This window comes from Oncorhynchus nerka, linkage group LG19, assembly GCF_034236695.1.
Source record: "Oncorhynchus nerka isolate Pitt River linkage group LG19, Oner_Uvic_2.0, whole genome shotgun sequence".
Taxonomy (NCBI): Eukaryota; Metazoa; Chordata; class Actinopteri; order Salmoniformes; family Salmonidae; genus Oncorhynchus; species Oncorhynchus nerka.
Window position 1 is genome coordinate 23,063,007 of NC_088414.1, and position 27,960 is coordinate 23,090,966.

A 27,960-nucleotide genomic window follows, 5' to 3' on the forward strand; every position below is an offset into this window, starting at 1 on the left:
GTTAGTCGAGGTTATTGAGGTAATATGTACATGTAGTCAGAGTTAAAGTGACTATGCATAGATAATAAACAGAGAGTAGCAGTAGCGTAAAAGAGAGGTCTGAGTAGCCCTTTGATTAGCTGTTCAGGAGTCTTATGGCTTGGGGCTAGAAGCTGTTAAGAAGCCTTTAGGACCTAGACTTGCCGCTGCTCGCATACATGTTTCAGTGTATTTGTATTTGTATTTATTATGGATCCCCATTAGCTGTTGCCAAGGCAGCAGCTACTCTTCCTGGGGTCCAGCTAAATTAAGGCAGTTTATTACATTTTAAAAACATTACAAAACATTCACAACAGACTGTGTGCCATCAGGCCCTGACTCCAACACTACCAAATATCTGCAGTACTAAATCCATGTGTATGTGTGTATAGTGCGTGTGTGTATAGTGTGTAATCAAATCAAATCAAATTTTATTGGTCACATACACATGGTTAGCAGATGTTAATGCGAGAGTAGTGAAATGCTTGTGCGTCTAGTTCCGACCGTACAGTAATATCTAACAAGTAATCTAACCTAACAATTTCACAGCAACTACCTTATACATACACAGGTGCAAAGGAATGAATAAGAATATGTACATTTAAATATATGGATGAGCGATGGCTGAACGGCATAGGCAAGATGCAGTAGATGTTATAGAATACAGTATATACAGTGCCTTGTGAAAGTATTCGGCCCCCTTGAACTTTGCGACCTTTTACCACATTTCAGGCTTCAAACATAAAGATATAAAACTGTATTTTTTGTGAAGAATCAACAACAAGTGGGACACAATCATGAAGTGGAACGACATTTATTGGATATTTCAAACTTTTTTAACAAATCAAAAACTGAAAAATTGGGCGTGCAAAATTATTCAGCCCCTTTACTTTCAGTGCAGCAAACTCTCTCCAGAAGTTCAGTGAGGATCTCTGAATGATCCAATGTTGACCTAAATGACTAATGATGATAAATACAATCAACCTGTGTGTAATCAAGTCTCCGTATAAATGCACCTGCACTGTGATAGTCTCAGAGGTCCGTTAAAAGCGCAGAGAGCATCATGAAGAACAAGGAACACACCAGGCAGGTCCGAGATACTGTTGTGAAGAAGTTAAAAGCCGGATTTGGATACAAAAAGATTTCCCAAGCTTTAAACATCCCAAGGAGCACTGTGCAAGTGATAATATTGAAATGGAAGGAGTATCAGACCACTGCAAATCTACCAAGACCTGGCCGTCCCTCTAAACTTTCAGCTCATACAAGGAGAAGACTGATCAGAGATGCAGCCAAGAGGCCCATGATCACTCTGGATAAACTGCAGAGATCCACAGCTGAGGTGGGAGACTCTGTCCATAGGACAACAATCAGTCGTATATTGCACAAATCTGGCCATTATGGAAGAGTGGCAAGAAGAAAGCCATTTTTTAAAGATATCCATAAAAAGTGTTGTTTAAAGTTTGCCTCAAGCCACCTGGGAGACACACCAAACATGTGGAAGAAGGTGCTCTGGTCAGATGAAACCAAAATGGAACTTTTTGGCAACAATGCAAAACGTTATGTTTGGCGTAAAAGCAACACAGCTCATCACCCTGAACACACCATCCCCACTGTCAAACATGGTGGTGGCAGCATCATGGTTTGGGCCTGCTTTTCTTCAGCAGGGACAGGGAAGATGGTTAAAATTGATGGGAAGATGGATGGAGCCAAATACAGGACCATTCTGGAAGAAAACCTGATGGAGTCTGCAAAAGACCTGAGACTGGGACGGAGATTTGTCTTCCAACAAGACAATGATCCAAAACATAAAGCAAAATCTACAATGGAATGGTTCAAAAATAAACATATCCAGGTGTTAGAATGGCCAAGTCAAAGTCCAGACCTGAATCCAATCGAGAATCTGTGGAAAGAACTGAAAACTGCTGTTCACAAATGCTCTCCATCCAACCTCACTGAGCTCAAGCTGTTTTGCAAGGAGGAATGGGGAAAAATGTCAGTCTCTCGATGTGCAAAACTGATAGAGACATACCCCAAGCGACTTACAGCTGTAATCGCAGCAAAAGGTGGCGCTACAAAGTATTAATTTAAGGGGGCTGAATAATTTTGCACGCCCAATATTTCAGTTTTTGATTTGTTAAAAAAGTTTGAAATATCCAATAAATGTCGTTCCACTTACATTTAACATTACATTTAAGTCATTTAGCAGACGCTCTTATCCAGAGCGACTTACAAATTGGTGCGTTCACCTTAAGACATCCAGTGGAACAGCCACTTTACAATAGTGCATCTAAATCTTTTAAGGGGGTGAGAAGGATTACTTTATCCTATCCTAGGTATTCCTGAAAGAGGTGGGGTTTCAGGTGTCTCCGGAAGGTGGTGATTGACTCCGCTGTCCTGGCGTCGTGAGGGAGTTTGTTCCACCATTGGGGGGCCAGAGCAGCGAACAGTTTTGACTGGGCTGCGCGGGAACTGTACTTCCTCAGTGGTAGGGAGGCGAGCAGGCCAGAGGTGGATGAACGCAGTGCCCTTGTTTGGGTGTAGGGCCTGATCAGAGCCTGGAGGTACTGAGGTGCCGTTCCCCTCACAGCTCCGTAGGCAAGCACCATGGTCTTGTAGCGGATGCGAGCTTCAACTGGAAGCCAGTGGAGAGAGCGGAGGAGCGGGGTGACGTGAGAGAACTTGGGAAGGTTGAACACCAGACGGGCTGCGGCGTTCTGGATGAGTTGTAGGGGTTTAATGGCACAGGCAGGGAGCCACTTCATGATTGTGTCCCACTTGTTGTTGATTCTTCACAAAAAAATACAGTTTTATATCTTTATGTTTGAAGCCTGAAATGTGGCAAAAGGTCGCAAAGTTCAAGGGGGCCGAATACTTTCGCAAGGCACTGTACATATGAGATGAGTCATGTAGGGTATGTAAACAGGACAACGGAATGGATCGCATGCAGCGACCCAAGAAAACGACTCCGAAAAAGAGGGAAACGTAGCGGTCTTCTGGTCAGACTCCGGACAAGGGCACATCGCGCACCACTCCCCAGCATTCTTCTTGCCAATGTCCAGTCTCTTGACAACAAGGTTGATGAAATCCGAGCAAGGGTAGCATTCCAGAGGGACATCAGAGACTGCAATGTTCTCTGCTTCACGGAAACATGGCTTACTGGGAAGACGCTATCCGATGCGGTGCAGCCAACGGGTTTCTCCACGCATCGCGCCGACAGAAACAAACATCTTTCTGGTAAGAAGAGCGGCGGGGGCGTATGCCTCATGACTAACGAGACATGGTGTGATGAAGGAAACATACAGGAACTCAAATCCTTCTGTTCACCTGATTTAGAATTCCTCACAATCAAATGTAGACCGCATTATCTTCCAAGAGAATTCTCTTCGATTATAATCACAGCCGTATATATCCCCCCAAGCAGACACATCGATGGCTCTGAACGAACTTTATTTAACTCTTTGCAAACTGGAAACCATTTATCCGGAGGCTGCATTCATTGTAGCTGGGGATTTTAACAAAGCTAATCTGAAAACAAGACTCCCTAAATTTTATCAGCATATCGATTGCGCAACCAGGGGTGGTAAAACCTTGGATCATTGTTACTCTAACTTCCGCGACGCATATAAGGCCCTGCCCCGCCCCCTTCGGAAAAGCTGACCACGACTCCATTTTGTTGATCCCTGCCTACAGGCAGAAACTTAAACAAGAGGCTCCCACGCTGAGGTCTGTCCAACGCTGGTCAGACCAAGCTGACTCCACACTCCAAGACTGCTTCCATCATGTGGACTGGGACATGTTTCAGATTGCGTCAGATGAAAATATTGACGAATACGCTGATTCGGTGTGCGAGTTCATTAGAACGTGCGTCGAAGATGTCGTTCCCATAGCAACGATAAAAACATTCCCAAACCAGAAACCGTGGATTGATGGCAGCATTCGCGTGAAACTGAAAGTGCGAAACACTGCTTTTAATCAGGGCAAGGTGTCTGGTAACATGTCCGAATATAAACAATGCAGCTATTCCCTCCGCAAGGCTATTAAACAAGCTAAGCGTCAGTACAGAGACAAAGTGGAATCTCAATTCAATGGCTCAGACACAAGAGGCATGTGGCAGGGTCTACAGTCAATCACGGACTACAAGAAGAAACCCAGCCCAGTCACGGACCAGGATGTCTTGCTCCCAGGCAGACTAAATAACTTTTTTGCCCGCTTTGAGGACAATACAGTGCCACTGACATGGCCTGCAACGAAAACATGCGGTCTCTCCTTCACTGCTGCCGAGGTGAGTAAGACATTTAAACGTGTTAACCCTCGCAAGGCTGCAGGCCCAGACGGTATCCCCAGCCGCGCCCTCAGAGCATGCGCAGACCAGCTGGCCGGTGTGTTTACGGACATATTCAATCAATCCCTATGCCAGTCTGCTGTTCCCACATGCTTCAAGAGGGCCACCATTGTTCCTGTTCCCAAGAAAGCTAAGGTAACTGAGCTAAACGACTACCGCCCCGTAGCACTCACTTCCGTCATCATGAAGTGCTTTGAGAGACTAGTCAAGGACCATATCACCTCCACCCTACCTGACACCCTAGACCCACTCCAATTTGCTTACCGCCCAAATAGGTCCACAGACGATGCAATCTCAACCACACTGCACACTGCCCTAACCCACCTGGACAAGAGGAATACCTATGTGAGAATGCTGTTCATCGACTACAGCTCGGCATTCAACACCATAGTACCCTCCAAGCTCGTCATCAAGCTCGAGACCCTGGGTCTCGACCCCGCCCTGTGCAACTGGGTACTGGACTTCCTGACGGGCCGCCCCCAGGTGGTGAGGGTAGGCAACAACATCTCCTCCCGCTGATCCTCAACACGGGGCCCCACAAGGGTGCGTTCTGAGCCCTCTCCTGTACTCCCTGTTCACCCACGACTGCGTGGCCACGCACGCTCCAACTCAATCATCAAGTTTGCGGACGACACAACAGTGGTAGGCTTGATTACCAACAACGACGAGACGGCCTACAGGGAGGAGGTGAGGGCCCTCGGAGTGTGGTGTCAGGAAAATAACCTCACACTCAACGTCAACAAAACTAAGGAGATGATTGTGGACTTCAGGAAACAGCAGAGGGAACACCCCCTATCCACATCGATGGAACAGTAGTGGAGAGGGTAGCAAGTTTTAAGTTCCTCGGCATACACATCACAGACAAACTGAATTGGTCCACTCACACTGACAGCGTCGTGAAGAAGGCGCAGCAGCGCCTCTTCAACCTCAGGAGGCTGAAGAAATTCGGCTTGTCACCAAAAGCACTCACAAACTTCTACAGATGCACAATCGAGAGCATCCTGGCGGGCTGTATCACCGCCTGGTACGGCAACTGCTCCGCCCTCAACCGTAAGGCTCTCCAGAGGGTAGTGAGGTCTGCACAACGCATCACCGGGGGCAAACTACCTGCCCTCCAGGACACCTACACCACCCGATGTTACAGGAAGGCCATAAAGATCATCAAGGACATCAACCACCCAAACCACTGCCTGTTCACCCCGCTATCATCCAGAAGGCGAGGTCAGTACAGGTGCATCAAAGCTGGGACTGAGAGACTGAAAACAGCTTCTATCTCAAGGCTATCAGACTGTTAAACAGCCACCATTGAGTGGCTGCTGCCAACACACTGTCATTGACACTGACCCAACTCCAGCCACTTTAATAATGGGAATTGATGGGAAATGATGTAAATATATCACTAGCCACTTTAAACAATGCTACCTTATATAATGTTACTTACCCTACATTATTCATCTCATATGCATACGTATATACTGTACTCTACATCATCGACTGCATCCTTATGTAATACATGTATCACTAGCCACTTTAACTATGCCACTTTGTTTACTTTGTCTACATACTCATCTCATATGTATATACTGTACTCGATACCATCTACTGTTTGCTGCTCTGTACCATCACTCACTCATATATCCTTATGTACATATTCTTTATCCCCTTACACTGTGTATAAGACAGTAGTTTTAGAATTGTTAGTTAGATTACTTGTTGGTTATCACTGCATTGTCGGAACTAGAAGCACAAGCATTTCGCTACACTCGCATTAACATCTGCTAACCATGTGTATGTGACAAATAAATTTTGATTTAATTTGATTTAATTTGATTTGATTTATATAAAGTGGCATTGTTAAAAGTGACTAGTGATACATTTATTACATCCAATTTTCAATTATTAAAGTGGTTAGAGATTTGAGTTAGTATGTTGGCAGCAGCCATTCAATGTTAGTGATGGCTGTTTAACAGTCTGATGGCCTTGAGATAGAAGCTGTTTTTCAGTCTCTCGGTCCCAGCTTTGATGCACCTGTACTACCCTCGCCTTTTCCCTGCGCGGTGAACAGGCAGTCGCTCGGGGGTTGTTGTCCTTGATGATCTTTTTAGCTTTCCTGTGACATCGGGTGGTGTAGGTGTCCTGGAGGGCAGGTAGTTTGCTCCCGGTGATGCGTTGTACAGACCTCATTACCCTCTGGAGAGCCTTACGGTTATAGGCGGAGCAGTTGCCGTACCAGGCAGCGATGCTCTTGATTGTGCATCTGTAAAGGTTTGTGAGTGTTTTTGGTGACAAGCCAAATTTCTTCAGCATCCTGAGGTTAGTATATTTGTTTATTGTGAAATAGCATTGTATCTGGTCAAACACCATTTTTGGGTTGGTAACAGGCTAATTGGTCGGCTATTTGAGCCAGTAAAGGGGACTTTACTATTCTTGGGTAGCAAAATGACTTTAGCTTCCCTCCAGGCCCACACTTTCTAGTAGGTTTAAATTGAAGATGTGGCAAATAGGAGTGGCAATATCGTCTGCTATCCTCAGTAATTTCCCATTCAGATTGTCAGACCCCAGTGGCTTGTCATTGTTGATAGACAGCAATAATTCTTTCACCTCTTCTACACTGACTTCACAGAATTCAAAAGTACAATTCTTGTCTTTCATAATTTGGTCCGATATACATGAATGTGAAGTGTCAGCGTTTGTTGCTGGCATGTCATCCCTAAGTTTGCTTAACTTGCCAATGAAAAAGTCAGTAAAGTAGTTGGCAATATCAGTGGGCTTTGTGATGAATGAGCCATCTGATTCAATGAATGATGGAGCTTTTTTTCCCAAAGAGTTGGCTTTTTTTCCCAAAATATCATTTAAGGTGGCCCAAATATTTGTACTATCATTCTTTATATAATTGATCTTTGTTTCATAGTATAGTTTATTGAAATGTTTGTTTAGTTTAGTCACATGATTTCTTAATTTGCAGTACATTTGCCAATCAGTTGGGCTGCCGGACTTATTTGCCATACCTTTTGTCTCATCCCTCTCAACCGCACATTTTTTTTATTTCTCATAAATGTAACAGTTTTTACAGTCATTTTCTTAATGGGTGCGTGCTTATTAGTAACTGGAATAAGCAATTTCATAAATGTGTCTCGTGCAGCTTCTGGTTGCTCCTCATTACACACCACAGACTATCAAATATTATTTACATCATCAACATGTCACACCCTGATCTGTTTCAAATCTGCTTGGAATCAAGAGGCACTGTTCGATATGTTCCTGCATGGCGTCACGGAGGAGGTCAAGGACAAGCTTGCAGCCCAGGAGTTACCTATGGAGCTCGAATCCCTCATCGCTTTGATCATCCGTATCGATGGGCGATTACGGGAACAACGGAGGGAGAGGAAATTGGATTTCGCTCGCACGCCCAGGGATCCCCCTTGCCTCCAAGTTATCCCGGAAGCTCCCGACAGTCTCGTTGCTGAGAGAACCCGAGGCTTCTCGACTTGCCCCGAGGGCTGCCAAAGATGTCTGAGTCATCGCTTACTAAGCCTATAGCACTAAGCAGAGCTAGGCTGTCGCCAGCGGAACGGCAATGAAATAAGATGGCGCCGAAGAACATGGCTGACTTTTTACATTCTCCCAACCAATTGTGCAATTTAAAAACAAAGGGTTTCGTGTAACTTATTTTTAAACTTATTGTGTACATAATGTTGCTGCTACAGTTTCTTATGACCGAAAATAACTTCTGGACCACAGAAAAGCGATTACTCACCGCGGACTGGAAGAAACGTTTTCCTTTAACGAGTCCGATGGGAAGGATATGCTGCTTTCACTTGAACAGACCCAGATCCATGCCTTTTGCGTGAAGAAAAGACGCCGGAAAAGGGGGCGCGGATCGGGGATCGTTCTGAGAAGCCGGAGGCGAGCGAGTAAACTCCCGATGCCTTCCATTCTCCTTGCTAACATGCAATCGTTTGAAAATAAAGTTGATGACCTACTTTTAAGATTATCCTACCAACGGGACAGTAAAAACTGTAACATCTTATGTTTCACCGAGACATGGCTGAACGAAGAAACGGACAATATAGATCTGGCGGGATTTTCCATGCACCGGCAGAACAGACGCTACTTCTGGTAAGACGAGGGGTGGGGGTGTGTGTCTTTTTGTCAATAACAGCTGGTGCGCGATGTCTAATATTAAAGAAGTCTCGAGGTATTCCTCGCCTGATAAGCTGTCGACCACACCAATCTACCAAGAGAGTCTACCAAGAGAGTTCTCATCTGTATTATCTGTAGTTGTCTATTTACCACCACAAAGCGAAGCTGGCACTAAGACCACTCTCAACCAACTCTATAAGGCCATAAGCAAAGAAGAAAAGACTCACCCAGAAGCGGCGCTCCTAGTAGCCGGGGACTTTAATGCGGGCAAACTTAAATCAGTTTTACCTCATTTTTACCAGGATGTCACATATGCAACCAGAGTAAAAGAAAATCCTAGACCACCTTTACTCCACACACAGAGATGCATGCAAAGCTCTCCCCTGCGCTCCATTTGGAAAATCTGACAATAAGTCTATCCTCCTGATTCCTGCTTACAAGCAAAACCTAAAGCAGGAAGCACCAGTGACTCGCTCAATATGGAAGTGGATGCTACACTACAGGACTGTTTTATTAGTACAGACTGGAATATGTTCCGGGATTCATCCAATGGCATTGAGGAATACATCACCTCAATCATCAGCTTCATCAATAAATGCATCGATGACGTCATCCCCACAGTGACTGTAGGTACATATCCCAACCAGAAGCCATGGATTACAGGCAACATCCACATCGAGCTAAAGGCTAGAGCTGGAAGCTTTCAAGGAGCGGGAGACTAATCTGGACACTTATAAGAAATCCCGCTATGCCCTCAGATGAACCATCAAACAAGTGAAGCGTCAATACAGGATTAAGATTGAATCCTACTACACCGACTCTGATGCTCGTCGGATGTGGCAGGGCTTGAAAACTATTACGGACTACAAAGGGAAACCCAGAAGCGAGCTACCCAGTGACGCGAGACTAGCAAATGAGTTAAATGCCTTTATGCTCGCTTCGAGGCAAGCAACACTGAAGCATACACGAGAGTACCAGCTGTTCTGGATTACTGTGTGACTGATGCTCGTCGGATGTGGCAGGGCTTGAAAACTATTACGGACTACAAAGGGAAACCCAGAAGCGAGCTACCCAGTGACGCGAGCCTAGCAAATGAGTTAAATGCCTTTATGCTCGCTTCGAGGCAAGCAATACAGAAGCATAGACGAGAGCACCAGCTGTTCTGGATGACTCCGTGATAACGCTCTCAGTAACAGATGTGAGAAAATACTTTTAAACAGGTCAACATTCACAAAGCCGCTGGGCCAGACGGATTACCAGGACGTGTACGCAAAGCATGCGTGGACCAACTGTCAAGTGTCTTCACTGACATTTTCAACCTCTCCCTGACCGAGTCTGTAATACCTGCATATTCAAGGAGACCACCATAGTCCCTATGCCCAAGGAAGTGAAGGTAACCTGCCTAAATGATTTCCGCCCATAGGCACTCACGTCGGTAGCCATGAAGTGCTTTGAAAGGCTGGTCATGGCTCACATCAACAGCATCCCCCCGGACACCCTAGACCCACTCCAATTCGCATAACGCCCCAACAGATCCACAGATGACGTAATCTCAATCGCACTCCACACCGCCCTTTCTCACCTGGACAAAACATCGATGGGGCTGTTGTGGAGCAGGTTGAGAGCTTCAAGTTCCTTGGTGTCCACATCACCAGCGAACTATCATGGTCCAAACATACCAAGACAGTCGTGAAGAGGGCACAACAAAACATTTTCCCCATCAGGAGACTGAAAAGATTTGGCATGGGCCCCCTGATCCTCAAAAGATTCTACAGTTGCACCATCGAGAGCATCCTGACAGGTTGCATCACCGCCTGTTATGGCATCTGCTCGGCATCTGACCGTAAGGCACTACAGAGGGTAGTGCGAACGGCCCAGTACATCACTGGGGCCAAGCTTCCTGCCACCCAGGACCTATATAATAAGCGGTCTAGGACCAAAAGGCTCCTCAACAGCTTCTACCCCCAAGCAATTACTTTTTATTTTAGCTTACTTGGTAAATGTTTTTTTATTCTTGAATCGCGTTGTTGGTTAAGAGCTTGTAAGTAAACATGTCACGGTAAAGTCTACACTTGTTGTATTTGGCGCATGTGGCAGATAAAGTTTGATTTGATTTGAATACAGGATCGACACGAAGAGTTGTCTGTATTGCTGGACTCTTGGTCATTTCGTGTCCTCTTATCCTTTAAAAAAAAACAATTCGGCCCCCTTGAACTTTGCGACCTTTTGCCACATTTCAGGCTTCAAACATAAAGATATAAAACTGTATTTTTTTGTGAAGAATCAACAACAAGTGGGACACAATCATGAAGTGGAACGACATTTATTGGATATTTCAAACTTTTTTAACAAATCAAAAACTGAAATATTGGGCGTGCAAAATTATTCAGCCCCCTTAAATTAATACTTTGTAGCGCCACCTTTTGCTGCGATTACAGCTGTAAGTCGCTTGGGGTATGTCTCTATCAGTTTTGCACATCGAGAGACTGACATTTTTCCCCATTCCTCCTTGCAAAACAGCTCGAGCTCAGTGAGGTTGGATGGAGAGCATTTGTGAACAGCAGTTTTCAGTTCTTTCCACAGATTCTCGATTGGATTCAGGTCTGGACTTTGACTTGGCCATTCTAACACCTGGATATGTTTATTTTTGAACCATTCCATTGTAGATTTTGCTTTATGTTTTGGATCATTGTCTTGTTGGAAGACAAATCTCCGTCCCAGTCTCAGGTCTTTTGCAGACTCCATCAGGTTTTCTTCCAGAATGGTCCTGTATTTGGCTCCATCCATCTTCCCATCAATTTTAACCATCTTCCCTGTCCCTGCTGAAGAAAAGCAGGCCCAAACCATGATGCTGCCACCACCATGTTTGACAGTGGGGATGGTGTGTTCAGGGTGATGAGCTGTGTTGCTTTTACGCCAAACATAACGTTTTGCATTGTTGCCAAAAAGTTCCATTTTGGTTTCATCTGACCAGAGCACCTTCTTCCACATGTTTGGTGTGTCTCCCAGGTGGCTTGAGGCAAACTTTAAACAACACTTTTTATGGATATCTTTAAAAAATGGCTTTCTTCTTGCCACTCTTCCATAATGGCCAGATTTGTGCAATATACGACTGATTGTTGTCCTATGGACAGAGTCTCCCACCTCAGCTGTAGATCTCTGCAGTTTATCCAGAGTGATCATGGGCCTCTTGGCTGCATCTCTGATCAGTCTTCTCCTTGTATGAGCTGAAAGTTTAGAGGGACGGCCAGGTCTTGGTAGATTTGCAGTGGTCTGATACTCCTTCCATTTCAATATTATCACTTGCACAGTGCTCCTTGGGATGTTTAAAGCTTGGGAAATCTTTTTGTATCCAAATCCGGCTTTTAACTTCTTCACAACAGTATCTCGGACCTGCCTGGTGTGTTCCTTGTTCTTCATGATGCTCTCTGCGCTTTTAACGGACCTCTGAGACTATCACAGTGCAGGTGCATTTATACGGAGACTTGATTACACACAGGTTGATTGTATTTATCATCATTAGTCATTTAGGTCAACATTGGATCATTCAGAGATCCTCACTGAACTTCTGGAGAGAGTTTGCTGCACTGAAAGTAAAGGGGCTGAATAATTTTGCACGCCCAATTTTTCAGTTTTTGATTTGTTAAAAAAGTTTGAAATATCCAATAAATGTCGTTCCACTTCATGATTGTGTCCCACTTGTTGTTGATTCTTCACAAAAAAATACAGTTTTATATCTTTATGTTTGAAGCCTGAAATGTGGTAAAAGGTCGCAAAGTTCAAGGGGGCCGAATACTTTCACAAGGCACTGTATGTTACTATTAAAAGACCCATTTCACAAACCTCTTCACAAAAATGTACCTAAATTAATTTTGGAAAAAGGATTTTACTCACAAAAGATTGCAGGTGGCTTGTTGTGAATGCACTCAAATATCAAGTCATTATCAGGTTATGTAAACTGTGTTCTAATACTCAACGTAGAAGGATTTGTCTTAATGTACAGTATATGAAAGTGATGCTATGAAAATGATTCTTTCACGTTATCAAGCTCACTGTAACTAACAAATCACTGCCTATTACTGTGATTCCCGTCTGGATTACTGCAACTCGCTGTTGGCTGGGCTCCCTGCCTGTGCCATTAAACCCCTACAACTCATCCAGAACGCCGCAGCCCGTCTGGTGTTCAACCTTCCCAAGTTCTCTCACGTCACCCCGCTCCTCCGCTCTCTCCACTGGCTTCCAGTTGAAGCTCGCATCCGCTACAAGACCATGGTGCTTGCCTACGGAGCTGTGAGGGGAACGGCACCTCAGTACCTCCAGGCTCTGATCAGGCCCTACACCCAAACAAGGGCACTGCGTTCATCCACCTCTGGCCTGCTCGCCTCCCTACCACTGAGGAAGTACAGTTCCCGCTCAGCCCAGTCAAAACTGTTCGCTGCTCTGGCCCCCCAATGGTGGAACAAACTCCCTCACGACGCCAGGACAGCGGAGTCAATCACCACCTTCCGGAGACACCTGAAACCCCACCTCTTCAAGGAATACCTAGGATAGGATAAAGTAATCCTTCTCACCCCCCTTAAAAGATTTAGATGCACTATTGTAAAGTGGCTGTTCCACTGGATGTCATAAGGTGAATCCACCAATTTGTAAGTCGCTCTGGATAAGAGCGTCTGCTAAATGACTTAAATGTAAATGTGATTAAAAAGAGCATATGAAACATTGTTTTTCATGAGGCCTACCTGTGCACCTTCCTTTAAATCCATTATAGAACCCATCGCCCTTTATGTTTGTTAGGTCTGGGGTCAACCAAGAATTCACAAAATGAGACAAACACCAAATTGAGACTGCGTGCAGAATTCTGCAAAAATATTCTCTGTGTACAACGTAAAAAAACTAATAATGCATGCAGAGCAGAATTAGGCTGATACTCGCTAATGATCAAAATCCAACTTTTGACTGGTACTGTATATATAATTATTTTTAAATATACTTATTATTATTATTATATATATATATATATATATATTTATTTATTTATTTTTACCCCTTTTTCTCCACAATTTTGTGGTGTCCAATTGTTGTAGTAGCTACTATCTTGTCTCATCGCTACAACTCCCGTACAGGCTCGGGAGAGACGAAGGTTGAAAGTCATGCATCCTCCGATACACAACCCAACCTAGCCGCACTGCTTCTTAACACAGCCCGCATCCAACCCGGAAGCCAGCTGCACCAATGTGTCGGAGGAAACACCGTGCACCTGGCAACCTTGGCTAGTGCGCACTGCGCCCGGCCCGCCACAGGAGTCGCTAGTGTGCGATGAAACAAGGACATCCCTACCGACCAAGCCCTCCCTAACCCAGTTGTGCGTTGCCCCATGGACCTCCCGGGCGCGGCTGGTTACGACAGAGCCTGGGCGCGAACCCAGAGTCTCTGATGGCACAGCTGGCGCTGCAGTACAGCGCCCTTAACCACTGCGCCACCCGGGAGGCCCCTTTTCAATTCTTGTCATATGAAGTGAAATTACAGATATGATGTATCGGTGCTCATCGGCCATTTGACATGAATATTACACAAGAAGTTGAAAATGACTAACTGCAAGCATTGCAAAGCAATCACTAGCCTGCTATTCAATGGAGTGGGTGTGGGTCCAAGTCTGGGTTGAAGGGTCTCTTTTAAAAGCTTAAAAGGATAAACGTTCAAAACAACTGGATACTCCGAACTGGGAAATCCCCGATTTCAGTGAGTTCAAGACAACTGGGAATTCGGGGAAAAACAAGCTCCGACTGGGAAAACATGTTTGGGAACTCGGGCCTCTTTCTAGAGTTCCGACCTGAAGATCATTGACGTCACAATTCAACCTTGTTTTTTTTCCCCGAGTTCCCAGTTGTCTTGAAAGCACCATAAATCCAGAGAATGCCAGACTTTGATGACAAAATTTGCCCACAAGAAGGACCCCCGCGCCACCTTCCTGTTCAAGTGAGCCCAGCACAACAAAGTGAATCCAAAAATGTATTGTATGCTGCTGCATAAATTATGTAATATGCCAAGGAGATATGTATACTGTAGCTAAGAAGGTAATAATTGTATGTTCTGTAGTAAGCTGTTAGTAGACCATGTGCCTCACACTAATAATTTGGTCCCTTTTCCCTTCATAACAGTCTACTGTTCTGACTTGGTGGTGCACATGTAGCCTATAGCCTATTTTAGAGAAATGTAATCATTGAATATTGTAAGAGCTTTGATTGTCAGCTTATATGCCCCCTTTATTTATCCTACGGTTCTGACTTAGTGTACATGGAGAATAATGTAAGACCGACCCATGTTCTGAATTCTGTCGCTGTACATTTCAATAGTGCTGAACAAATTGTCATTTTGACAAAGTCCGTCCTAGCTCGCTCATCAATGTCGTTATCGAATGTGAGCTGACCAAGTACTTTGAGGTTGCTCTAAAGGGGAAAGGTGAAATAAATGAGTCGGCAGCAGATTTTCTTACATTGAACAAAGTTCTCTATTGAGGTATTTCTTTCTTCTCAAACAATCCCACACCATCAAGAATGATCTCACAAGGAAAACACAAATCATCTTCTTTACAGGAACAAGGAACACAAGGTGAGTAACTCTTAACTATAACATAAATTACGGGTGTGTCAACACCTTAACTATCTGTTTGTGGAGATTCCTCTTCGGGTGGTGGTGCGGATCCGTGGTTGCCATTCCCAAGAGGTAGTTTGTCTTCTTCTTCTCTCTTCCGTCCAGTAAGTCCTCTCCTTTCAAGAAGCAATCACTCTTTTTTTTCTTCTCCATTCTCCCCCACTACCAGTTCCCTCCTCTCTCTTGTAGGGGGAAGAGAATAGGTTATTAGTAGCAGTCCCGAATTGTCCTGGTCTTGTCTGCCTGTGGGTGTATTTTTCCGTTCCCAGGTATTCTGCTTCGGACAGATCCAGGCAGCATTTTTTGGGATTGTCTGTCAGCCCTGTAGCCTCCAGGCTCACGTGCACTGCCCACAGTCGCTTTGAATGACCACATTTCTCTATGTACGCCACTGCGTACTCTTGATGGGGACGTAGAATGGCATCCATGAGGCGTTGGAATGTTGCGCAGCACCATGCAGTCCGAAGGGCATCCTCACATACTGAAAAAGCCCCTCCGGTGTGGCGAGGCGATCTTTGGGCGATCCTCCGGAGCCACCGGCACTTGCCCATATCCCTTGGTCAGATCCAGGGTGGTGATGAACTTGGTCTTTCCCAAACGCTCCAAGAGCTCATCCACGTGGGGCATGGGATACGCATCGAATGTAGAGATGACGTTTGGCGACTAGGACTATGGGACTGGACCACTCGGTTCGTAGATGGCTCGATCATCCTCAGCATCTCCCTTACCTCGTTCTTAGTGATGACTCGGCGTGCCTCAGGAATATTGTAAGACCGGATATGCACCTTCTTGCCGGGTTCGGTATGGATATGGTGAAACAGGACATCTGTTTGTCCTGGGAAGGGAGAGAATACCCTGCCAAATTGCATAATCAGCTTGTCCAGCTGTCTCAACTGCTACAGCAGGAGAGTTCGGCCACAGCGCACCTGTAGCGGGGCCTCTTCTTTTTCTTTTGTCCTCCACTGCCATCAAAGCCACACCCTCCTCTCTTCCATGGTACTTCTTCACCAGGTTGATATGATAGAGTTGGACCTTCTTCCTACTGTCAGGTTGCTTGATGCGGTAATTGACTGGTGAGGCCCTTTCCGTTACCTAGTAGGGCCCCCTCCACTGTGCCAGTAATCGGTGTTCGGCCGTGCACGAGTACCATCACTTTCTCTCCCACGGTGAACTTACTGTGTGTCGCTGACTTATCATAGGCCCGTCCTTGAGTCTGTCGCGCCTTCTCCATATGCTCCTTTACTATGGGCCAGACTGCTGACAGGAGGTCCTGCATCTTAGTCGAGGATCCCTCGTTCATGGTCTGCCGTACAACAATTTGAACGGATCAAAGTTCTCTACTTAGGTATTTCTTTCTTCTCAAACAATCCCACACGATCAGGGATGATCTCACAAGGAAAACACAAATCTTCTTTAAAGGAACAAGGAACACAACGTGAGTAACTTTGAACTATAACATAAATTATGGGTGTGTCGCCGCCTTAACTATCCGTTCGTGGAGAGCCCCCTTCGGGTGGTGGTACGGATCCGTGGTTGCCATTCCCAAGAGGTAGTTTGTCCTCTTCTTCTCTCTTCCGGCCGGTAAGTCCTCTCCTTTGGAGAAGCAATCATTCTTTTTTTTCTCCATTCTCCCCAACTACCGGTTCCCTCCTCTCTCTTGTAGGGGGAAAAGAATAGGTCATTAGTAGCATCAGCTAATTGCCTCTGATCACCTTGACTCACAGGCTGGGCTACTATCCGTGGGACCAGCCTGCCCCCTGGTGGTCCTTCCACAAAAGATTAAGGATTTCCTCTTATCCGCTCGTTGTCCCCTTATGCAATAGTTTGTACATCTCAATTGTCAGTAGAAACCACATTTGTTTAAGCAAGTCAGCCATGTCTTTTTAAAAGACAGTAAATGAGGATGAATGAACTTTTTCGCTGCCAGACAAGGTACCGCTGAGAGCCAGGTATAGCTGAAAAGAAAGCTCTGCTGTTGGTACAGCTTTATGTAGGCCCTAACATTTTGTGGGCACCGTTTGTCACCGTTATAGTGCAATGAATGTATTGTTTAGTGTTGTGTTGTGTAGAGGCTTTGCTAAATGAAGATGAATGAACTGTTTCGCTGACAGACAAGGCTCCGCTGAGAGCCAGGTGTAGCTGAAAAGAAAGCTCTGCTATTGGTACAGCTTTATGTAGGCCCTAACAGTTTGTGGGCACCGTTTGTCACCATTATAGTGCAATGAATGTATTATTTAGTGTTGTGTTGTGTAGAGGCTTTGCTGGCATGCATCCCAATTTTGGGGGGTTGAGTTTGCCCCAACAAGATTTACATGCTAAAATCGCCACTGGGGACTAAGATGTGGTATGGAGTTCGATTTGGACTCTGCATTACTCCTGGTCTCCACATTTGTGTCACACACTCCATATGGAGCCTCCAACCACATTTTTGGATCAGGCATAAATTGTTTTTTAAAGTTGCTCCGGGAAGGCAATAAGTATGAATGCCCTGACTTCTGGAAAGGCCGTATCACCAAATAAGCTGCACGGCCAATGCAGACTTCAGATTGACGTCCCAAGCACCCCGGATAGCAATGGCCTTTATAATTTCTGGTAATCCAGAGGAAGAGGAAGAGAGAGAAGGAAGCGAGATGTTTGAAATGGAAAAGTGGTATCTTATGAAAAATAAGAACATCAAGACGAAGCAGCTGCTTTATAAGTGGTATGCACTGTTGAGCACTACACCCCGAGAGGTTCATGCTGATTGTGCGGAGATTGTGACAGCCGGTTAAATGCCGTCCCTTGAGAAGGCAAGAACAAGATGTATGTCAGGAGAAGTGCAGTATTATCATAAGGATACATATATCTGGAATATGGAGGAGGAATGGAGGGGAAAAGAGAGGCAGAGGAGGTCTAAGAGAGAGAGGGAGGAAGAGGGTGAGATTGAGTCTGTTAAAAATAGCGGGGAAAGGGAAATGGTTTGTTAAAGAAGAATGGTCGAAAGTGTAAGCAGAGTGAGCTGAAGACAGGAGGAGAAATGGAAGTGAAGGAGGTCGATGTATCGGAGGTGGTAGGTGTGGTGAAGTTCTCGGAGGCCGAGGCTTTTACCGAGGGTCAGCATGAAGATGAGTCTGTGACAGCAGGAGTGAAGTTTTTGGAAAAATGGACCCTTGCCTTTTGGCTGATGCATTTGTGGGTGAAAACAGTGTTGGGTGCTGTGGAATCGGTGAGGGTAATCAGAAGTGGTCTTGTGGTAATTGTGTGTGTTTCTGCTGGTCAGAGGGAGAAGGCGCTCCGTGTTAAACAAATGAGGACAAGAAAGGTAAATTGTTTTTCTCCCAAGAAAAGGGTGCCAAAGGAGTGATTACTGGGGTAGCAGTAAATGTAAAAGTTGACCAATTTAAGGGGAAGATTCACAGTGTTTGTGATGCTTGTCGTTTGAGGTAGGACTAAATAGATGTAAATAGTGGAGTAGGGTTGTGTTATTTTTAAGAAATTGTGAGTGTAGTGTTAAAATTAGAAGGTAGGGTATTTGTTTATTTATTGTTTTTTTCAAGCAAAGTATAAGGGTGGAGGCGGTAATGCAACATTTATTGGATGCCAACCGCCATTAAACCTCATCGAAGAAAAATGAAAGGAAGAGGAAGCGAGAGGATCAACTCGGCGGCAAATCTGCTCCCCCAGCAGGTTGCGTTTTTTTTCGTTTCGCCCACCAAGCAAGTCGTTTTGTATGTAGGTCAATGACAATGTCGAATTTGGTCAACTACAATATGAATGCCTTATATGTTACGTGAGGTTTATTTGATCGAATAGAAGTTTCGTAATGCTTAAATTGTTATGAGTGTACAGATATAAGTAGGACACGTGACATCCCGGCAATTTTGAGGGGAAAAAACACTTTTATTGGAGTTGCCTCTAGATGGACATGCATATTTATTCATGTGATGGGGCAGTTGCATAGCGTAGAAAGGATAGGCGGGAACTAGACAGCCCCTTTGTGGACAGCAACTCCCATTTTTAGGGCGGAGAGACATGTAGTATCTTGTCAGTATATCCATTATTTTTGGCTAAATACAAACGAGATAATCCGTGTTAAAATGGATTGAGATTACGTCAACTAAAAAACGATATATTTTTTGCCACACCTATCAGTCATTGAGATATATATGAATAATTATATATTCGTGGATTTCATTGTTTTTTTTTTAGCTCGGTAAGTAACGTTAGCCATAGAAGTAGCTTGGGTATAGTTGTTGTTATTGTGCCCGTGCATTTTAAATAGCCATCTAGTTACTTGATTGATAATTTATTATCTGAGTTCATTCAGGGCACGAGAGGGGGTGGAAATGTGACATTTCGAAATGCCTAATTTTACACACCCATCATGTATAGCTAGCTTTTCAGACAATAAACTGAACAATAGACGATTCAGTTGTTTCGCATGACGTTTATATTTGTATTATTTGTTATCCCTGAATAGCACGTAACGTTAGCGAGTCTACATTTTAGTCTCAAGCATACTTTGTAGTGTATTAGGCTTGGTGCTGGTTAGGGAAGGATTAAGTGCTATATGCATTACCTAACAATGTTAGCTAATTTGATTCTGAGAAAATATTGCTGTTCTTAGAACAGCTCTCTCATTTTAGGTATCCCTACATTCGGTTTACAGTAGTAATGTTCCTACAACCTGCACCAGAACACTGCTTCTTAGTTAGGCAATTTTTTGTTGTGTGCATAATCTCTCTTTACTTTGTAGGTGTAAACTGTATTTACATTGGAATTATATTATTATACTGAACAAAAATATAAATGCAACAATTTCAAAGATTTTACTGAGTTACAGTTCATATAAGGAAATCAGTCAATTTAAATAAATGAACTAGGCCCTAATCTATGGATTGGGCATGTGCGCAGCCATGGGTGGGCCTGGGAGGACATGAGCCCACCCAATTGGGAGCCGGGCCCACTCACTGGGGAGCCAGGTCCAGCCAATCAGAATCAGTTTTTCCCCACAAAAGGGCTTTATTACAAACACAAATACTCCTCAATTTCATCAGCAGCCCCGGTGGCTGGTCTCAGACAGTTCCGCAGTTGTAGAAGTTGGAGGTGGAGAACCTGGGCTGGCGTGGTTACACGTGGTCTGCGGTTGTGAGGCCAGTTGGCCGTACTGCCAAATTCTCTAAAACGATGATGGAGGTGGCTTATGGTAGAGAAATTAATGTTAAATTCTCTAGCAACAGCTCTGGTGGACATACCTGCAGTCAGCAGGCCAGTTGCACGCTATTTCAAAACTTGTGACAAAATTGCACATTTTAGTGGTTTTTATTCTCCCCAGCTCAAGGTTAACATGCCACACCTGTCAGGTAGATGGATTATTTTGTCAAAGGAGAAATGCTCACTAACAGGGATGTAAACAAACTTGTGCACAAAATTGGAGAGAAATAAGCTTTTTGTGTGTATGGAACATTTCTGTGAAAAACAAATTCAGCTCATGAAATATGGGACGAACACTTTACATGTTGTGTTTAATATTTTTGTTCACTATACATCTAACATAGCCATACACATTGCTTGTCTGAAACAGTAAAAAAAAATATCCAGTCCAGACTAGTACAACACCCAGCCTAAATGCTGACATCACATTTATGCATTTGGCAACTGTTGCAAAGTCTCTGAGGTTGAAAAACCTTTCTCTGTTGTAAAGCAGCATCATTTGTAAACAATTGTTATTGGTAAATCCATTGTGTCTCCCCTCCAGCCATGACTCTGAGCATGTCTCCGGCTGCGGTGTGCCAGTGCTTTACGCTGGTGTCACTGTGCACATCCATCGCTGACCCAAACTGGATCCAAGTCATGAACAACACTGACCCTGGAGGCAAACAGCTCATCTATGGTGTGGCTTTCATACTGCATGCTCCCCAGAACCTCACTGACACAGGTAGGGGCAAGACTGGAGGTGGAAGAAGTGTTGTACTGAGGATTGTCTTTTCACTCTTATCAAGTTTTATTGGTCGTATGTACGGAATACACATGGTATACACCGTCCAATGACATGCTTGCTTGTTTGCAGGTTCCTTCTCGACAATGCAACATCAATAAGAAATTAAATAATATAAACAAAGTAAATCAGTAGCATATAGTAAACATTTTGGCATAAGTATAATACAGGAAGACAATATATATAGTCCAATATTTACATGTGTTTTGGGGAAAGGATGGATTGGGGGGCAAGTGTCATGTTGACACTGTTAAAATGTGCTCACGCTATGTCTGATAATATGTGTCTGTATTCTATTCTTCTATGTTTGCATTGTCCATATGTAATTGTGTGTATTCCCTGCTTGAGCACATTAGTCTGTGAACAGCTGTGGGTGTACTGTAAATGTTTATACAGTGCCTTCGGGAAAGTATTCAGAACCCTTGACTTACAACCTTATTCTAAAATTGATAAAATAATAAGTGTACACACAATACCCCATAATGACAAAGCGAAAACAGTTTTTTTTGTTTTTTTTGCAAATGTATAAAATAGAAATACCTTATATAACTATTCAGACCCTTTGCTATGAGACTCGAAATTGAGTGCATGTGCATCCTGTTTCCATTGATCATCCTTGATGTTTTTAAAACTTGATTGGAGTCCACTTGTGGTAAATTCAATTGATTGGACATGATTTGGAAAGGCACACACCTGTTTATATCAGGTCTCGAAGTTGACCGTGCATGTCAGAGCAAAAACTAAGCCATGAGGTTGAAGGAATTGTTTGTAGAGCTCAGAGACAGGATTGTGTCGAGGCACAGATCTGGGGAAAGGTACCAAAACATTTCTGCAGCATTGAAGGTCCCCAAGAACACAGTGGCCTCCATTCTTTAAATGGAAGAAGTTTGGAAACACCAAGACTCTTCCAAGAGCTGTCTGCCCGGCCAAACTGAGCAATCGGGGGAGAAGGGCCTTGATCAGGGAGGTGACCAAGAACCCGATGGTCACTCTGACAGAGATTGAGTTCCTCTGTGGAGGTGGGAGAACCATCCAGAAGGACAACCATCTCTGCAGCACTCCAACAATCAGACCTTTATGGTAGAGTGACCAGACGGAAGCCACTCCTCAGTAAAATACACAGTTTGCCAAAAGGCACCTAAAGACTCTCAGACCATGAGAAACAAGATTCTTTGGTCTGATGAAACCAAGATGTAACTTGGTCTGAATGCCAAGCGTCATGTCTGGAGGAAACCTGGCACCATCCCTACGGTGAAGCATGGTGGTGGCAGCATCATACTGTGGGTTTAATTTTCAGCGGCAGGGACTGGGAGACTAGTCAGGATCGAGGCAAAGATGAATGGAGCAATATTTTTATTTTATTTTACCTTTATTTAACTAGGCAAGTCAGTTAAGAACAAATTCTTATTTTCAATGACGGCCTAGGGGCAGAACGACAGATTTGTACCTTGTCAGCTCGCGGATATGAACTTGCAACCTTTCGGTTACTAGCCCAACGCTCTAACCACTAGGCTACCCTACCGCCCCAGAGAGATCCTTGATGAAAACCACCTGCTCCAGAGCACTCAGGAACTCCGACTGGGGCGACGGTTCACCTTCCAACAGGACAACGACCCTAAGCACACAGCCAAGACAACGCAAGAGTGGCTTCGGGACAATTTTCTGAATGTCCTTGAGTGGCCCAGCCAGAGCCCGAACTTGAACCTGATCGAACATCTCGGGACAGACCTGAAAATTGCTGTGCAGCAATGCTCCCCATCCAACCTGACAGAGCTTGAGAGGATCTGCAGAGTAGAATGGGAGAAACTCCCCAAATACAGGCGTGCCAAGCTTGTAGTGTCATACCCAAGAAGACTTAAAGCTGTAATCGCTCCCAAAGGTGCTTCAACAAAGTACTGAGTAAACGGTCTGAATAATTACAGTACCAGTCAAAAGTTTGGACACACCTACTCATTCCAGGGTTTTTCTTTATTTTTTACTATTTTCTACATTGTAGAATAATAGTGAAAACATCAACTATGAAATTACACATATGGAATCATGCAGTAAACAAGGTGTTAAATAAATCAAAATATATTTTATATTTGAGATTCTTGAAAGTAGCCACCCCTTGTTTTGATGACAGCTTTGCACACCCTTGGCATTATCTCAACCAGATTCATGAGGGAGTCAGTCACCTGGAATGAATTTCAATTAACAGGTGTGCCTTGTTAAAAGTTGTGGAATTTCTTTCCTTCTTAATGTGTTTGTTTGAGCCAATCAGTTGTGTTGTGAGAAGGTAGGGGTGGTATACAGAAGAGAGCCCTATTTGGAAAAAGACCAAGTCCATATTATGGCAAGAACAGCTCAAATAAGCAAAGAGACATGACAGTTCATCATTATTTTAAGGCATGAAGGTCAGTCAATCCCAGAAAATGTCAATAAATTTGAACGTTTCTTCAAGTGTAGTTGCAAAAACCATCAAGCACTATGATTTTAAACTGGCTCTCATGAGGACTGCCACAGGAAAGGAAGATCTAGAGTTACCTCTGCTGCAGTCGATAAGTTCATTAGAGTTACCAGCCTCAGAAATTACAGCCCAAATAAATGCTTCACGGAGTTCAAGTAACAGACACATCTCAACATCAACTGTTCAGAGGAGACTGCGTGAATCAGGCCTTCATGGTCGAATTGCTGCAAAGAACCCACTACTAAAGGACACCAATAAAAAGAAGATACTTGCGTGGGCCAAGTAACACAAGAAATAAACATTTAGACCGGTGGAAATCTGTCCTTTGGTCTGATGAACCAAATTTGAGATTTTTGGTTCCATTCCAACCGCCTTGTCTTTGTGAGATGCAGAGTAGGTGAACAGATGATCTTTTCATCTGTGGTTCCCACCGTGAAGCATGCAGCAGGAGGTGTGATGGTGTAAGGGTGCTTTGCTGGTGACACTGTGATTTATTTAGAATTCAAGGCACACTTAACCAGCATGGCTACCACAGCATTCTGCAGTGATACGCCATCCCATCTGGTTTGCGCTTAGTGGAACTATCATTTGTTTTTCAACAGGACAATGACCCAACACACCTCCAGGCTGTATAAGGGCTATTTGACCAAGAAGGAGAGGGCTGGAATGTTGCATCAGATGACCTGGCCTCCACAATCACCTGACCTCAACCCAATTGAGATGGTTTGGGATGAGTTGGACCGCAGAGTGAAAGAAAAGCAGCCAACAGGTGCTCAGCATATGTGGGAACTCCTTCAAGACTGTTGGAAAAGCATTCCAGGTGAAGCTGGTTGTGAAAATGCCAAGAGTGTGCAACGCTGTCATCAAGGCAAAGTGTGGCTACTTTGAAGAATATAAAATATATTTAGATTTGTTTAACACTTTTTTGTTACTACATGATTCCATGTGTTATTTTGTAGTTTTGATGTCTTCTCTCTTATTCTACAATGGAGAAAATAGTACAAATAAAGAAAAACCCTTGAATGAGTAGTTGTGTCCAAACTTTTGACTGTTACTGTATGTCATATTTCAGTTGTGTTTCTAATAAATTTGCTATAATTTCTACAAACCTGATTTTGCTTTGTCATTATGGGGTATTGTGTGTAGATTCCCCCCTGATCAATTTAATACATTTTAGAATAAGGCTGTATCGTACAAAATGTGGAAAAAGTAAAGTGGCATGTGTGCGTTCCCTCCCTGCAGGTCCCCTGGGTGGTGTAAATGGCTGGGGGGTGTGGCTGCTCTATGCCCTGGCGGCTCTGTGCTACAGTGCTGTCCTGCTCTCCAGCTCCTCCTTCCTATTGGACTTCCTGGGGACTGGGATGTCCCACCCTCGACTGGTGGTGTTACTCCACATCTCCACAGGTAACCTAACTTCTCTGTCTCTAATTTTTATTTATTTCTCTCTTGCTCTCTTTTGCTGTCTTTTTCTGTTTTCTCATTCACTAAGGGCTTATCACAATACTGTCATCACTTGAAGAAGAATGCACTCTCACAGGTATCTCAAAATATGAACTCTCATAGAATGACGAGCCATGTTTGCTGAGCCATGTTAGCTTACATCACTCTCTGCAGTTCTCTCTGGGATTAATTAGTATGTCATTCTCTCTCTCTCTTACCCACTCTCTCTATTTCATTCCTTCTTCTCTCCCCAGTGGTTCTCCTCCTGTCTGTTCTGGGAGTGTGTGGGGCCTGCCTGTACATCATCCACTGCAACCTTCAGGAGGGCAAGCTTGGGCCACTGTGGGAATGGGTGGGGGGCTGGACCTGGCCTGGGTCTGGCTCCAGGAGCCAGGGAGGGGTGGCGGGGATGAAGCCTTACCCAGGGGAGAGCTTCTACATCACCATGCTGGGCCTGCTCTTCTCCTGCCTGGCCGGTGTGATCAGCCTGAGCACCCTGGGGGACCCCACCTCCACCCAGAGGGACTACACAGCTGTGGTGGAGTGGGATGACAGTGACACAGAGCCCCTTACCCCCAGGGAGCAGGGAGTGGGACAGTCTGACGAAGAGGAGGGGGTAGGAGACGTGTTGCCTGAAATTACTCAGGGGGAGGTGGGTGGAAGTGGAGACTCCTAAAGGGGTTTCTCGGACCACTACAGAGGTAGAGGTTTGAATGTGTGGCCCAAAATGGCTTCGTTTCGGGCTAGAATGAAAACCAGGACCACACCACACATGGCCTGTAACAGACTTAATTAGACAGCAGTGCTGGCGCCTTCCCTGTTCATGTTTTGAATCCCTATTGCTTCACTGGACCAAGCTGGTGGAATCCAGTCAGGAGCCAAAAAAGAGACCAGATACGTTTCCTAATGTTGTTTTAATGTTTGTCTGCCTAAAACATGTCTTCTCGGGGTATGTACAGCTGCACAACATCAAGTCAATAACCCATTTACCCATTTTTCCTTGTGGGAGTTTATGCCCAGCGTCTCACACTTGACCCGACCAAGATAAATCGTTCTTTGGCTAGCTGTGATATTTGGAAAAGTGTGACAAGAATGTAACACGGTTAAGCTATTTCTGTCTGTGTGTGACCAGGGAAAGTGAGAGTCTGTGTGTTATAATCGATGTGTGATGCAAATGATATGCCCTTCCTGCTCATCAATGGGAACAAGCTTTGACCCTGTTCACATTACTGCAAAATAACCACTGGGGAATGTTCCGGATCAGCGAATGGTTTGTAACAGTTCAGAACCAGAAAATATGTTAAATGAGCAGAAGTTCAGACTGCTTAACATTGCGATCCTAACACAGTACAATCACCTATTCTCCTCTTCTAGTTAACATAAAAATCCCTAGAGGAAGGTTTTTCTGATTATTTTCTTTTTAACAGGTTGTTTTTTAACGTATGCATTATTTTAACTTCTTAAACCCTTTGCACAGTCTTCCATAGTGACACTTTCAGTTTCCCAAATGGTGGAAACAAATCACAGATTTCTATGGAAGATTTACATGAAGTATACTGAAACTGGAGTTTCCTCTGAGAAATTCCATTTAAAAAGCCCATTTGGCTTCTATTATGGCCACTATAGCTTTAATCACAAATTGAGGAACTATTTATTAGCATGGTTGTTTACTACTATAGGAAAGATTGAGTGGGGATATGAAGTCTTTCCTTTCCACAGTAGGTGGTGTAAATACATGGCTCTTGCCTTTAAATGACTTGCTATCTAATCATATTTGAATATGATGTATTAAATATTTGATGTGCTTAAATATTTATTGTTTCATAAAATGACCCTGCTATTGGTCACTAGATACCTCAGATCACTGTGAAAATATATCCCGGTTTGGCATCTTTAGGCGTCTACATTACAGCACAAACCACTGTATGTATGCTTATCCTACTTGAAGGTAACCAATAAGACAAGCTCCTTGATGGTGCTTGGTTGCATGTGACGGTGGGACCATGGATATTGACTTGATAAATTAAGATGGCTGCCTAGAATCAGGTTTTCCTTACCCATGTATACCCTCAAGGCCTGTTTCCTGGACACAGATTAATCTTAGTCCTGGACTAGGAAACATTTTCGATGGAGATTGTTTTTAGTTCAAGACTAGGCTTAATATGTGTCTGGGAAACCGTCCCTCAATCTTTTCCTCAGGTACATAGGAAGACGTTCCTTCTCTTATTCCAGGGTCACAGTCCCATCTCTATGAATCCGACTTTTCATTGTTGTTGTTTATGATGCTATTTATTCATTAAACTACTTTTGCGTATTTGTAAAACATGTGTACATGCATTTTCTTTCTGTTCCAGAACAGAAGTGTCCAGTCCAGTTACTCTCATTCCTACTCATCTGCTGCATGTGTTGGTGTCTGTCATCTCTGCCTCTATAGGTTCATTTCCAACCAACATCATCAGGAAATGGTCTTCATCCAAGACCGCACATGACCAGGTATTAACTTAGAATGTACATGGTAATTATCCAGTAATAACCTACAGTATGAATTACTTTTTTCTTTGGGATTCATTTAAACAAGCCCCCACAACAGGCACCATTTGGTACTAGGTTATGAAAATGTGTTTTAATTGTTATAAGTACCTAACGCCATACTATTTCTCTAGTAAATGCCAGTCTAAACAGTATCAAAAATGAATTGCTACCAAAATTCAGCCTGTGGCAACATCTTATTATCAAATGAGGCATCTACTGTAGTAGATGTCTAGGGATTTTCTTTTAACCAAAAACAATGAGATCGTCCCCCGATGATGTTTGTTGTAATGGAATGTGTATACAGTATCTTCATAGTGTATATCTGACTACTCTATGCAGGGTTCCATCCTATCAAAGAAAAGTTGTCTGGACCAATGTCAATATTTTCCATAGTTACCGGCTTGCGTT

The 27,960-nt window shown here is 44.0% G+C and overlaps 1 protein-coding gene across 1 annotated transcript; it reads left to right on the forward strand.

Annotated features, from left to right (window-relative positions):
• Positions 1–19,130: 19,130 nt before the first annotated feature.
• Positions 19,131–27,343, forward strand: LOC115101203 (uncharacterized). Its single transcript, XM_029620505.2, has 4 exons — positions 19,131–19,346; positions 20,892–21,071; positions 24,823–24,984; positions 25,275–27,343. The coding sequence occupies exons 2-4, from the start codon at positions 20,894–20,896 to the stop codon at positions 25,694–25,696; spliced, it is 762 nt and encodes a 253-aa protein (XP_029476365.1). The 5' UTR covers positions 19,131–19,346; positions 20,892–20,893; the 3' UTR covers positions 25,697–27,343.
• The last annotated feature ends 617 nt before the right edge of the window (positions 27,344–27,960 follow it).

Excerpts from the sequence above, each read along its gene's own strand:
- LOC115101203 (XM_029620505.2), top strand. The coding sequence starts at position 20,894 with ATGACTCTGAGCATGTCTCCGGCTGCGGTGTGCCAGTGCTTTACGCTG. Across the intron at positions 21,072-24,822 it reads CCAGAACCTCACTGACACAG|GTCCCCTGGGTGGTGTAAAT; the intron begins GTAGGGGCAAGA and ends CCCTCCCTGCAG. Across the intron at positions 24,985-25,274 it reads GTTACTCCACATCTCCACAG|TGGTTCTCCTCCTGTCTGTT; the intron begins GTAACCTAACTT and ends TTCTCTCCCCAG.